Here is a 13469-nt window from a genome sequence, read left to right on the forward strand (position 1 = left end):
AAGATCACGAAGGCCCCCGGCCTTGACAGCATCAGCCCCAAAATCCTCAAAGAGCTGGCCAACGAGATCACGCCTGCCCTCACGCTACTGTTCCAGTCCTCGATCGACTTGGGGGTTGTTACACAAGACTGGAGGACAGCTTATGTGTCACCTATCTTTAAGCTGGGTGAACGCTACTGTCCAGAAAACTACCGCCCTTTCTCGCTGACAAGTGTACCTGGCAAGCTGCTGGAGCACATCATCGTCCACACCATCATGGACTTTGCAGAGAAAAACAACATTATCTGCAGAGAGCAGCATGGGTTCAGGAAGAAGCGATCCTGTGTCAGCCAGCTCTTTGGCCTTGTGGATGAGATCAGACACATCAGGGAGAAAGGCAAGCAGACAGACATGCTAATCATGGACTTCGCCAAGGCCTTCGACAGAGTATCCCACTCACTCCTGACCCACAAATTACAGTCCTCCGGAATCAGTGGCAACATCAACAACTGGATTCACAGCTTCCTAAGTGACAGAAAGCAAGCAGTTGTTGTGCATGGTGCCATTTCGGATTTCGTGCCTGTGGAGTCAGGAGTCCCTCAAGGCTCTGTCCTCGGCCCCTGCCTCTTCCCGCTGTACATCAACGACCTCCCCAAGGGCCTGACCTCCACCATACGGCTCTTTGCAGACGACACAAGACAATTAACAAAGCCGCCGACCAACATGATGTGCAAAGTGACCTGGATAAGCTTCCTGACTGGGAGGAAAGATGGATGATGTCCTTCCACCCGGACAAGTGTGCAGTACTGCACTTCAGCAAGCAATGGAAGGCACAATACCATCTACGTGTCCATACGCTCAAGCCGCAAAATGATACCACGTACCTAGGTGTTACCATCTCCACAGACCTCAGCTGGAACAAACACACCAGCAACGTCGCAAATAAAGCCAGCAAGACCCTTGGCTTCCTGCAATGAAATCTCAAGGTTGGCTCAACTGCCACCAAGGACAAAGCCTACAAGGCTCCCGAGAATACCGGTATGCCACATAGTCCTGCTACCGAAACTACAGGAAATCCTCTTTCTTCCCACGTACCACCAAGGAGTTCAACAAGCTCCCACCTGAGGAAGCAACATCAGCCTTAGTGGCGGGCCTCAAATCTGCCATCTGACCTTACCCCCCCCCCCCCCTCCCAGTTCCCCGCCCCCCCCCCCGCCCCCCCTCCCCCCCACACACACACCAACGCCCCCACCCCCCCATCCAATCCCCACACTTTCCCTGCCCTTCCCACCCACTACAAACTAGGGCCTGAAATAGTGAGTGTGGTGGCCCCTACTCCGTTCGCCTTTACCCTGCCCCCCCCCCCCCCCCCCTCCATTATGCCAGTTATTAAAGAAGAAGAACGTTGAAAATTTCCCTGCAACACATTAACACTTTTTTAGATACGCACATTGTGCAGCCACACTGCAGATGAATTACTCTGGATTCAGTTCAGTTTTCTTGGTGACAAATTCCATGTAGCATTTGACTCCATGCTGAGAGAAGCTCTGTTGTAGACTGGCCTAAGACACAGTTGATGCGATGCCTTATTCGCATTTGGGTCACTTCTCAGTGCCAATTATTCTCGAGAAGGATGAAGTCAAGCGACTGTGGTGGACTGGACAGAACATCAGGATCAGGATTTGGGGCGTGTTTAGCTCTCATCTTTTTTTTCTTCTTTTTTTAATTTTTTTTTTATGTCTGCCGTCACTTGTGCACTGTCTTCCTGGAGGATCAGTATGAATTATTTGTTCAAGTGGCTCCTTAGAGTGGGCTGGTTAGAGATGCTGATGAATGTACTTTTCACATTCATGTTTTCATCCACTAACAGAACACAGAACACACAGCGAGGTCCAGTGTCACCAAATTTTAGATCTGCCGGAAGCCCTACCATTGACGTCTGCTTGCTTGATCCATGCAATTTCTTTTCTCGTTTTTTTCTCGAAATCCCTGGCTTCGTTACATTGTTTCTGATATCTGCCTTGCGCGATAGCTATCACTGAAACGACAATTGATTTTTTGTTTGTTTCTTTTTGTCAGTTGTCTGCTCTTGCCCATATTTTTCCAATGTTAATTGACGGTAGTATTGGTGGAGCTTTTCTTTGTCGTCTGCCGAGACAGTAAATTAGAATTGCTTCCCTTCGACAAATTTAATCTGTGTGAAATCTGCCACGCTGTGTGTGTGTGTGTGTGTGTGTGTTCGTTTTTCAAGTGGCATGACACAGGCAGGCGTATATAAGCTATTCTCGTTTTTCAAGTGGCATGACACAGGCAGGCGTATATAAGCTATTCTCGACAAAGAAACAAATGATCAATCACCTATTGCATTTGTCTGCAATGACGCAGTCCTGCGAACCTATCCAACAACTTTATATGTGCTGATGCAAGGCCGGGCATCAACCAGCCAATCGAAACAGGCAAACAAAATAAACACTATGACAAAACAAAACAGTACAAAACGAAAAGAACCAAACAACAAAACAACTACAAACACGCACGCCAAACAAGGACTCCGTTACAGCGCTATAATTATGCCTAAGTATACGCCTTCGAGGGGTAAAAAAATCGGCAAAGACGCTTTGCCCTTGCATGATGCGTCTGCTCAAGCAACAAAATGCTCTTGGCAGTGCTGAGCTATGTTATTTTTTCTTGCAGTTACTGTCATCAGTATGCTGGCACCGTGCTTGACAGAAGACAATTACGTGTTACAGACTGGATCAGCTCCAGGCAGTGCCGTCGTCGTTCTCGGAGCTGGCTTAATTGACCGTTCGATCAACATTGTCAACAGATCACACAGTTCCAGATCGATAAAATCATGACGAATGGACATCGCATTTGCTGTAGACTCTTCAGTGGGGATGTGTTGGCAGATGATGGTTGCTCTGTGCGAACTGCTATTTTGTGGAGCGTTGTACTGGCCTGCTGGCCTAGATATGGAAGGGGTGATGATGGAGGCTGGGGCTGAGGGGATGGGTCGGGGAAAAGGGAGGGGGGTAACTGCATGAGGATGATAACTGAGCTAGCCTATTGATGAAGCCATTTTCATCTGCTTCTTGTTTGTTTATTCCTTTCTTTGAGCCAACGTCTTTTAAAAATCTGTTGTCTTCTTTCTTTCTGTGTTTGATGTTGGCGAAAATGCAAAAGGATTGTTTTGTGTATGCATACACAACCTATGTGGCGACCGCTATTAAAGGAAAGGTTCAAGTAAAACAACATGATAAAAGCTAATTTGTGTCACCACATCTCTTCTATCATTTCTGCTATGCGCGCATGTTAAATGATGGGAATAAGGATAGATCCGGAACTTCCTTTATTTTAGGACGTGTCTTGGTTTGTTCCCAGGTACCTTTTATTTACCGGTGTTTTAGGTGACATTAAGTGACATTAACTTGAAGTTATATATAAGGAGAGAGTTAGGTCTACTTCATTTTGCTTTTGCTTAATACTGTTCTCTTGGACTTATTTTCATTTCATTTCAAAACAGTATTGGCAACAACAACAAAATATGCCCATTGCATCTTCAACATAAGATAGTATCCGTATGGCACAAGCAGTCCTCAACATGATCAAGCCGATATAATTATGGAATGTATACAGTATTCAGTATACAGGCAGAAAGAGGAAGAAGTGATTGTCTCTCACCACACCACAGGTGTGAAACACACCGAGGCCTTTTGTGTTGGAGTATGTCCTTGAATTCCCATACAGACACCTTGGAAAAAATAATATATCTTTTCTTTCTGGCAGTATACTTTCATCCACCCATCATTCTGCTGGTAATTTCTGAGATCCGTGGATGAGGTGGAGGACGACGAGGAAGAAGAAGATGGAGGGGGACCGAGGCTCAAAGAGAAACGGATGGGAAGAGCTGTACACTGAACCCCCATCTTCCTCCTCTTCCTGTCCGGCTGTTTGTCAAGGAGTCTGTGCTACTGGAATCCTCCACATACCTCTTCCTTGATTCCACTCTCAAGGCCTGCGGGTCCCTGCCAGTGACCTGGCTGAAGACATGAGCAGAGAAACTTAGAAGGTTTACTTCTCTGTCTCTATTCAGATACACTCACCAGCCCTTCACGGTTGTCTTGGACCAGTCAGCCAGTTTTAGACAGGAAAGGGTGTCTCCATTTTTTGACCAACAACTGTTACCCAGAAATAAAGAATACATAAGATTTTGTTCTGTCTTTTCTAGGCCCCAAACTCCAAACTAGTGGACTGCCAGTCACATGGTGACATTCTGACCAGTGATCAGCTTTGGGTGGAGTCTGTGATGGTCACTGACCCAGTGTCCAATGAGGGGTGAAATGGACCCTCAAGGGGTTGGTCAGTTGCCGCCTTTGGGGCTCACATGGTCACATGACCATCTTGTCAGACCTGTACGTGTGTGTGATGTAATCCGAAAGGGAAGGAGTCAACACTTTCAATTAAAAAATAATGGATGGAACATCGCCATTGCACAAAATATAACAAGTTAGGAAGTCTACTATAAATAAAATAGAACTGATTGGGGGGAAAATACAGAAATGATTTTCCTCTCAGAATCTAACTTTCTGTCAACTGGAGTGTGCCCACGTGTTTTCGTGGATGGACAAGTGTGTGTGTGTGTGTGTGTGTGTGTGTGTGTGTGTTCCATGTAACTAAACCCAGGGAACAAGGTGGCAAAATGGATAAGACGATTATCTGCCAATACAGTGTCCATGAAGGTCTGGGCTGGAATCTAACACTTGCCCTTTCTCCAAAGTTTGACTGAAAAATCAAACTGAGTGTCTAGTCATTCGGATGAGACAATAAACCGAGGTCCCGTGTGCAGCACACACTTGGTGCACTGAAAAAGAACCCATGGCAACAAAATAGTTGTCCTCGGGCAAAATTCTGTAAAATGAAATCCACTGCGATAGGTACACAAATACATATATGCATGCTCTCAAGGCCTGACTATTGCATTGGGTCATCATGCTGCTGTCAGGCATTTGCCTGGCAGATGTGGTGTTGAGTTATTAATTCATCCAAATGCAGTGACACCTTGAGAAATTAAAACTGAAACTATGTATATGGCCAGAAAAAAAAGAAAATAAAAGAACGGACAGAGGGGAAAGATTAACGTTCTCATGTTCCCTTCCCTGGAAGGATGGAGAAAAAAAAAAGTGAGCGGAATAATCTAGACTAGATGGTTCTCTGTGTGTGTGTGTGTGTGTGAGCACACAAAATAATGAAGTTTATTGTATGTAACCTCCCCCCCCCCGCATGCCTCCCCCCAACAACTTTAAGAATGAAAAAAACATAGTGTCCATTCACACAACAGACCAGTCAATACACCTAAAGTAAATAGTCTCTGTTTAATCTGATTACATTTATACATATATAAAAACATGAATCTCAACACCTTTCATGAAGTACACGAAGAAAAAAAAAAGCAACCACCCAGTTCATCACCTCAGGCAAATCTAGCTTATGAACGCGTTCTGAATCATACGAAGCTTAAAAATACTGTAGACCTTTCACAAATATGTTAATATTTTTTCCTTTCCATTTTATGTTCATGCCACTGGCATGATTTTAGAAACCTTAAAGTTACCCCCCTTCAGCTGCATGCATTATAACTTATAGCTCTGCACAAAGGGATGAAAGACAAAACTTATATATGTAGATAGAAAAATATAGATAAACTATGAGAGGATATGGCAGAGCTATTTTGGAAAGTGGAAGGTTTTATATTAAACAGTTTATAAACTTTAACTCTTTCACGACCATATGCGACTTTTATTGACCAGACAGTTCACCAGCATTGGTGACTTTAGCTGACATTGAAAGGTCATGTTAAACAGTTTTTCACATTGTAACAAAGCTTGGCAGTTGCAACCAACTTTATCGTGCAATAGGAAATTGGCTATCCTTCCCCACTAAACTGAGTATGAAATGAACAAATCAACTCTGTTGTTCCGACATGGACTGAATTGTGTGCCAAGACTGTAGAGTCTAAAATATTTGGCACTGGGGAGTGTTTTTCATACGGAAGCTTGGCTACAAAAAGAGTTAATGCAGGTTTTACACTTTATTCATTCACTGAAATCAGTGCTGACCATGAAATGAATATCAATCACAGTTGATGTTGAAATTAAATACAGAAGAACAATGTTGAAAACTATGAAGCTGTTGCCTGGCTCCACCAAATGTCTCATTTCATGCAAATAAATATGCATTTTTGTTTTGTGTTATTCGTTTCTTTGAAATAAAAATATTTAAAAAAATGTGGAGCATGTTTCCAGGAATATCTCATTCAAGATGCTGTCTTTTGCACACACACACACACAAATGTAAATAATACCATGAGGACGCACATTTGAGCTTTCTAAACTTTACACAAAAAGAAAGCTAAACAAAAGAGAAAAAAATTTATAAAGAGAAAAAAAAGAAAAAAAGGGGAAAAAAAGGACATATTCGCAAGCAACAAACAGTACAGAATAAGTATAGAGTCTGTCTACATATACCATCATCCATATATCTAGATGCAGTCATTTGATTTTAACTCACTCAGTACGGCCAGTCCTCTCTACGCAGACCCCTCGGATGTCCAGTGGGTGTCTCAATGACCCAACCTTTAGCTTCTGTCGTCAGACTTGTGGTATTCTTTGTCAACATTCACGTCTTCAGTATAAGAGCCTTCCGCTTGCAATATTTTGATGATGGTAATTGGGGTGAAACGCTGTTAACGTCGTCTCTTTCGCCGTTCGTATGGAGAGAGTTAAGCACCGTATCTGACTGTGAAGTTGGAAAGACAACGATTTTCAAGGCTGACAAAGAAACAACAACACCACATAAAAAAAAGAAAAAAAAAGTCTTAACACTTATTCTGTGATTCTGTGCTATAAACACCCCAATAATATGAAAAAACAAACAAGTCAGAGACTGGACCAACAGAAACAAACATGGCACCAAATAAGTGATAGCCACCTTTGGAAATGACCTGAGTGTAAGAGAACTAGATCCAGTACTCACCCTGTATACCATAATTCTTTGGAACTAAAAAAAACATAATTCTTTGGAGCTATAAGGAAAATCTGAACTGTTAACATCCAATTTGTGAAGCAGGTATAACGTTTAATTATCTAAGTCCAAGAACAAGAAGTTGATAAAGCGTGTAGTAAAAACTGACACACAACCCGAGTCAGCACAGTGTTTATTCAGTGATCTTGTAGTTCTATTATGCAGTTACATGTGATTCCAAAATATGTTCCAAACTTCAGTTCTGGTCACTGTAAATATATTTCCTTTACAACAGAACAATAATAAATGACTGGCTTTTTTCTCTCCTTTTTTTAAAGTTTAAAAAAAAAAAATATCAGGGAATCTTTGACAGCAATTTCTCAAGATCATTTCCATTTGCCACAGGTGTTCACAGCATGTCACAAGACAAAAAGTGATGATTTCAGATGTGTACATGCACGCAGAAGATAAAAAATGCACATAAAGATCCAGTAATCCATGTCAGTGTTTGGTGGGTTATGGAAACAAGAACATACCCAGCATGCAAACCCCCCAAAACGGAGTATGACTGCCTACATGGTGGGGTAAATAAAAAACAAACAAACCAACAAACAAACAAAAAAAGAGGTCATACACATAAAATGTTACATGTGTGTCTGAGTGTGTATGTGTGCATGCCTGTAATCTGATTGAATGACACAGGTATCGAATGATGAGCGCCCAGAGGCAACCGTCAGTCAACTCTACCCAGGTAGGCAGCCTGTTGTGCAAACGACCTCGTGTTTGTAAAGTGCTTAGAGCTTGGTCTCAGACTGAGGATAGGCGCTATATAAGTATCCATATCGATTGATCGATCAATTAACACTTAAAATACTTTTGATCGATCAATTAACACTTAAAATACTTTTCAATCTGTTCCTTTTTTTCTTTCATTTTCTACATCTCTCTATATTGCATTAAAAAGAATCTTTTTAAAAAAGTACATATAAACAAGTTGCACACAAACTCTGTATAGTAATGATGTCTTCACAACAGCTTGAGATTCATAATTAGAATCTCACAAGGAGGAAACAACCAAATACCAAGAAAGGGAACATCTCTCACCTCAAAAGAAAGATACATGCATGAAATATACAACCAAATGATCAGATTTTGTTCACGGATACAATGGCAGTTTGTTCAAATATCCCACATAATTTTCCCAGTCACAACAATGATATGTATAATCTTGATTGTTCGCCATATGCATTACCTTGATTTCACACCACAACCACATAAAAATTCTAACAAATCACATAAAAAAATCAATGAGAAATTTGGAAAAACAAAATCCAAATTTACATGTGTGGTACATTTAAAGAAGATGCATAGTTTAACAATTTACAACATTAACGTTTCTCAACATTTCAACAACACACAAAAAGGTAGTTAAAGCAGAAGAAATATAAAAGGATGAGAACAGCAAAAGCTGACAGAAAAAAAAGATACAGAATAGGAGGGAGAGGGAGGGACACAGAGGGTGACTCAGTGAGAGCTGTAGACGGATCTGTATGCAGACAGAAACTGATTGAGAGAGAGGCTGAACAGCTCAGAAGCTGATCAAACTTATAGAAATGCACACAGACACAAGTACTGAAGTAGTTACACTGTACCAACAACAGGTCCAGAACAAATGAAGGCAGTGTTTGGAAACCATGTAACAAAATAGTAAGGTAGGGAAAACCTTGTCTGCAACAAAGTGGTTTGGCTATATGGCTTACATAGATAGGTTTTAGGTAGTTATGGCCTGTCCAATACTTTTTACAGCAAATAAATGTGTATCTTGAGAAAAAAACTTGATTCAAATGTCATGTTTCGAGTAGTCACGGGAGGCCGCCATCTTGGATAAAGTTTAGATGTCACATGTCTGGAGGCTCACGTTCGCTTTTGACTAACTTGTGAAGCAGATTTTTAAAAAAATTGTTAAAAAAAATACTGTGCAAGGAATTTCCAAAAGAGAACAAAAACAAAACAAAGCAAAACAAAAAGACTGCACAAGGTGTTAGAATGGATTTTGGTTTAGTTCCACATAATTTTGAACCCAAGTTTACGGAAGAAGAGTAACAAGCTGCTGAAATGTCAACAACACACAGAGACCAAATTTGTGAGTGCCAATGTGGAAACTGCAAGTTTGCCAAAGTCTCCATCATGCCAAAAGAAAGCATATGTTGCAGAGACAATGATCTGACTGTCAAAGCTTTTGAAAACTGAGCAATCCTGGAAGCTGGTTTTGTACATGATTGATGTGACATCACAACTGATCTCTGTTTCCTTTGTAGAGAGCCAAACCCAGTATGGCGACACCCTGTGTTGCACCAGCATAATTGCTTCAATACACATATATGTTCACTTTAATGCATAGTCCTATTATCATTTACCCATTTGTCAGGTTTTTAGAGCACAGTGCTATTTCACTTTGCATCCCCATTAATTGTTTGCTGGTTTCTTGTTCCTCAAACTATGGCCAGTTTTCCATGATTAAGTTCATCAATGGAAGACACTATATTTGTATAAAAAAACATGTCTGGAACAAATTAATCAAATAATGTAGTGATGAGTATCATGTTAAAAATGCTAGGTGGAAAAAAAGAAGAAAAAAGTTTGCCTGCATTTCAGTCTGTTCTCTGAAGTGTTCATTATATTGTTGTTGTGCCTCAAACCATAACTGGCCCACCAAAAAAAAGAGTATATTTTGATCAGTGAAAGACATTGTAATATATGCTCCAGTAAAAAACCCTTCCTGGCTCCATGCACCATCAGATCAGTTTCTGGTACAAAAGAAAGCAACACCTGATAAATGACACCAGAGAAAAATAACCAATGGCAAAAGCAGTAACAATTATGACAGAAAGAGAGAGAGAGAGAGAGAGAGAGAGAGAGAGAGATGAAAAGACACAAACAACCTACAAATACTCACAGACACCTTAGACAAAATACAGTTATTACCAGCATGAAACTGTGTCACAAAACAAAGCCAGAGTCCTGAGAATTCTGAGAAGTGGACACACCATCCACACTACAGCTCCGTCTTCTGTTTGAACTTGTCAGGATACTTCTCCAGGACATAATCCATGTACCCTACGACAGGATACTTTTCCTTATAGGTGCCTTCAAAGATCTCATCCAGTGATTGTAACGTATCAGGAGACAATCCAGACTGAAAATGAAAAAGAACAAAATATAATGTATTAAAGATTTGACCACCAAGCACGAATTCATGAGGATCAAGAAAGTGGTTGTGGGAGTGAGAAAGGTTTTCTGAGAAGGAATGGTGGGAGACAGCGGTTGACACTTTGACAGTGAGAGAGACAGAAAAAGAGAGATAAAAGGGGGTGGGGTTGGAGAGGGAGAGACAGACAGACAGAGATGGAGACAAAGAGAATGAATAAATGAATGAATGGTTTATTCATGAAAGGCCAAGGCCCCTAAATCAAGTGCAAGCATGGCAAAATAATAATCAAGCATAGTAAACGTATCTGAATTAGAACATATGCATTCATACACATACAATATACTATGAACATACTGTAGCTCAGAAGAGACAGAGACAGAGAGAGACAGACAGAGACAGAAGAAGAGGCAGAGACAGAAAGAGAGAATATTCTGGCAAACAAAGACAACATCAAAGTTAAAGTCAAGCTAAAAGAGAGGCAAACTAAAAAAAAAACATTTATTATCTAAAGACAGTAGTGCAGAGCACAAATACAAATTACAATTTCATTTTCTTACAAGATCGTGGGTTAGATCTTTTGGGTCCAGTGACATTTTAGCAACACCCCGTGAAGAGTCCTTCCCTACCAGGACATTGTAGTCAGACTCTTTCCCATAAAATTCTGCACACAAAAAATAATCACCGTAATCATCATCTTTATCATCACCATGATCACCATCTTCAACAGGATGGACAAGAACACCAGAAATGAAAGAAGAAAATGAGCTGTAAACCCTCAGAATCCAAGGACTTAAGAATAACATATTTTCACTATACAGCCTTCCATACAGTATCATTTTGTAATCTATTGCATTGTATCATTTTGTGTTACAACAGATTACTCTATGTGAAATATGGACTGCTATCCCACAGTGCAGTAACATCAATACATATTTTTTATTTTTTTTCCTGCAAATGTAGATATCTTGTGATAAAAACGGAGTTTTCTACAAAATTTTGCCAGAGACAACCCTTTTGTTGCTGTGGGTACTTTTATGTGTGCTAATTTTGTGCTGCACACGGGGCCTTGCTTTATTGTCTCATCTAAATGACTAGAAACCTGAGCACCACTGAAGGTCTAGTAGAGCGGAGAGGTGGAGTAAAAATCAGAGTCTGTATATGTGACTTGAACCTGTGCATACTCACTTCCTAGTCAAGTTCATTACCTCTAGGCCACAGCTCCAGTGTATAATTTTGTTTGCAATCTATTCACAAAATAATGGGATGGGGATAGGGGGAGGGGATGATGTAAGCCCAAAGGACAAGCACAAAACAGCCACAGAGAACTTTCATTGTCAGATAATAATAAAGTTACTGTACAAATGTACCTGCTATTGTATAACCTTACAGAGCAAGTCAGACAAAGGATGAATTAAAAGTGAACTATAAAGAACAGGTGAAAAAACCATCTGTGGAAATTTTTTGTGTTCTGTTTTCATGAACTGTGGACACCTGTTGGCTGGAGAAAGAGGGGACGGCCCACATATGATGAACTGGCAGCAAATAGAGGTCAGAAACCTCAGATTTGTTGACAAACTATGGGATGACACCAGCAAACAGGACAGTGAACTATCGAGTGCCTTAAATTGGTTGCCTCATTCATCCAGTGACACAGGAACATCTAAGTTACTTTAAATTTCCTGTGTGTAATCTGGTGGGATTGGTGAGACTATACTGAAGGACAGTTTTGAAATTGATTATAATATCCGCATGTGTCATGAACCCCACATCCCCAAACCTACCCTCCATGTGCACCCTTCTGAAAAAAAAGTATGAGTGTGGGTGTGTATGTGCATATGTGCATGCATTTGTGTGAGTAGAATCATTTTTCTGATGCGTTTGTCATTGTGGACCATTAATCTAGAAATAAGGATGCAGAAATATATACTTACGCTTGCCTGAGCTGACATCAAAGACAACCCCTTTCACAGCCATATAGATAGGTTTCTCTGGCTGTAACAAAAGAAATAATTAAAAATCATGCATCTTTCTCTTGCTGTGAGAACACACAAGATGTGGTAACTACTGATGTTACATTTCTTGCAAGTGCACAATATACTTATTTCAAAGAAGAACAAAAAACAACCACAAAAAAAGAGTTAATAATCACCGACTGTCTCTGTCAAAACTGTTAATGACTCAGGTAGTGTATGTGAATTTTTTCAGTATTACATGAGAACATCTCAAAAAGAGGAAAAGAAAAATAAAATACATGCATTTGTGATGAAAATACATCTATTTAATCTAAATGTCTGTGTTATTCATGATACGAACAAGTGTTTTTTTGTGTGTGCCAAGACTCTTTCCTTATTTGCAACAGACCGTGCTATGATTGTGTGAATGACAGTGGAGAAAAGCATGTAACTGTGCAGCCCAGCGCATATATTCAGTATTTGCTGTGGGTAGAGTGAGAGTGTTTGTCAGTGTAACAAATGTCTGATCTGATGATGAGTGTGTGAGTGTGAGTGTGGGTGTGTGTGTGTGTGTGTGTGTGTTTGTGTGTGTGTGTATGTGTGTGTGTGCATGTGTGAGTGAGAGAGAGAGAGAGAGAGAGAGAGAGAGAGAGAGAGAGAGTGTGTGTGTGTGTGTGTGTGTGTGTGTGTGTGTGTGTGTGTGTGCTTTGAACTGATCTGCCTGCACATGCATTGATCTTGTGCATGTATGTATGCGTGCATGTTTGTCACTTGTCTACTGTAATACCAAGGAGTGTCAATGTGTCACTATTTTTACTAACAGGGTTGTTAACTTCTGGAATAATCTGCCCAGTAAACACTGTGATTGAAGGAACACTTAACAATTTAAAGCATTTATTTATTAGGAATATGGCTTCCAAGTTAATTTCTTCATAGGAAGCTAGCCATAACATTAGTAATTACGCACTCTTTTATAAGTTTAAAATATAAAAAAAGTCCTAATGATCAGGCAAAAGGCTGATAAAGCGTAAAAGCCGTGACACTTGAAATTGATATTGGTATCATTATACCTGTATGCAAATACCACTGCACAACTCACATCACTTCCATCGTATTCTGCAATTTCCTTCGCAGTGAAAATTCTAGGTGGTGGATCACCAGGTTTGAAGTTAAATTCAAGTTCCTTCAGTTTGTATTTTTTGCTCTCAACCGAGCGAATTATACCAAGAAATAGGAGCAGAAAGAAGACCCCTGTTTGTCCAAAGATCGCCATGTTTGTTCAAGGGTACACGTGTACTAAACTTACC

At 40.5% G+C, this 13469-nt stretch overlaps 1 protein-coding gene across 1 annotated transcript; it reads right to left on the reverse strand.

The window, feature by feature from the left end:
- Nucleotides 1–6564: 6564 nt before the first annotated feature.
- LOC143281117 (uncharacterized) lies at nucleotides 6565–13441 on the reverse strand. Its single transcript, XM_076586095.1, has 4 exons — nucleotides 13262–13441; nucleotides 12142–12202; nucleotides 10768–10871; nucleotides 6565–10195 (listed from the first exon to the last, which is right to left on the reverse strand). Exons 1-4 carry the CDS (start codon nucleotides 13433–13435, stop codon nucleotides 10055–10057), a joined length of 480 nt encoding a protein of 159 aa, XP_076442210.1. The 5' UTR covers nucleotides 13436–13441; the 3' UTR covers nucleotides 6565–10054.
- Between the last annotated feature and the right edge of the window lie 28 nt (nucleotides 13442–13469).

This window comes from Babylonia areolata, chromosome 4 (genome assembly GCF_041734735.1).
Source record: "Babylonia areolata isolate BAREFJ2019XMU chromosome 4, ASM4173473v1, whole genome shotgun sequence".
Lineage (NCBI taxonomy): Eukaryota > Metazoa > Mollusca > Gastropoda > Neogastropoda > Buccinidae > Babylonia > Babylonia areolata.

Excerpts from the sequence above, each read along its gene's own strand:
- LOC143281117 (XM_076586095.1), bottom strand. The coding sequence starts at position 13,435 with ATGGCGATCTTTGGACAAACAGGGGTCTTCTTTCTGCTCCTATTTCTT. Across the intron at positions 12,203-13,261 it reads CAGAATACGATGGAAGTGAT|CCAGAGAAACCTATCTATAT; the intron begins GTGAGTTGTGCA and ends CTTTTGTTACAG. Across the intron at positions 10,872-12,141 it reads TGATGTCAGCTCAGGCAAGC|AATTTTATGGGAAAGAGTCT; the intron begins GTAAGTATATAT and ends TTTTGTGTGCAG.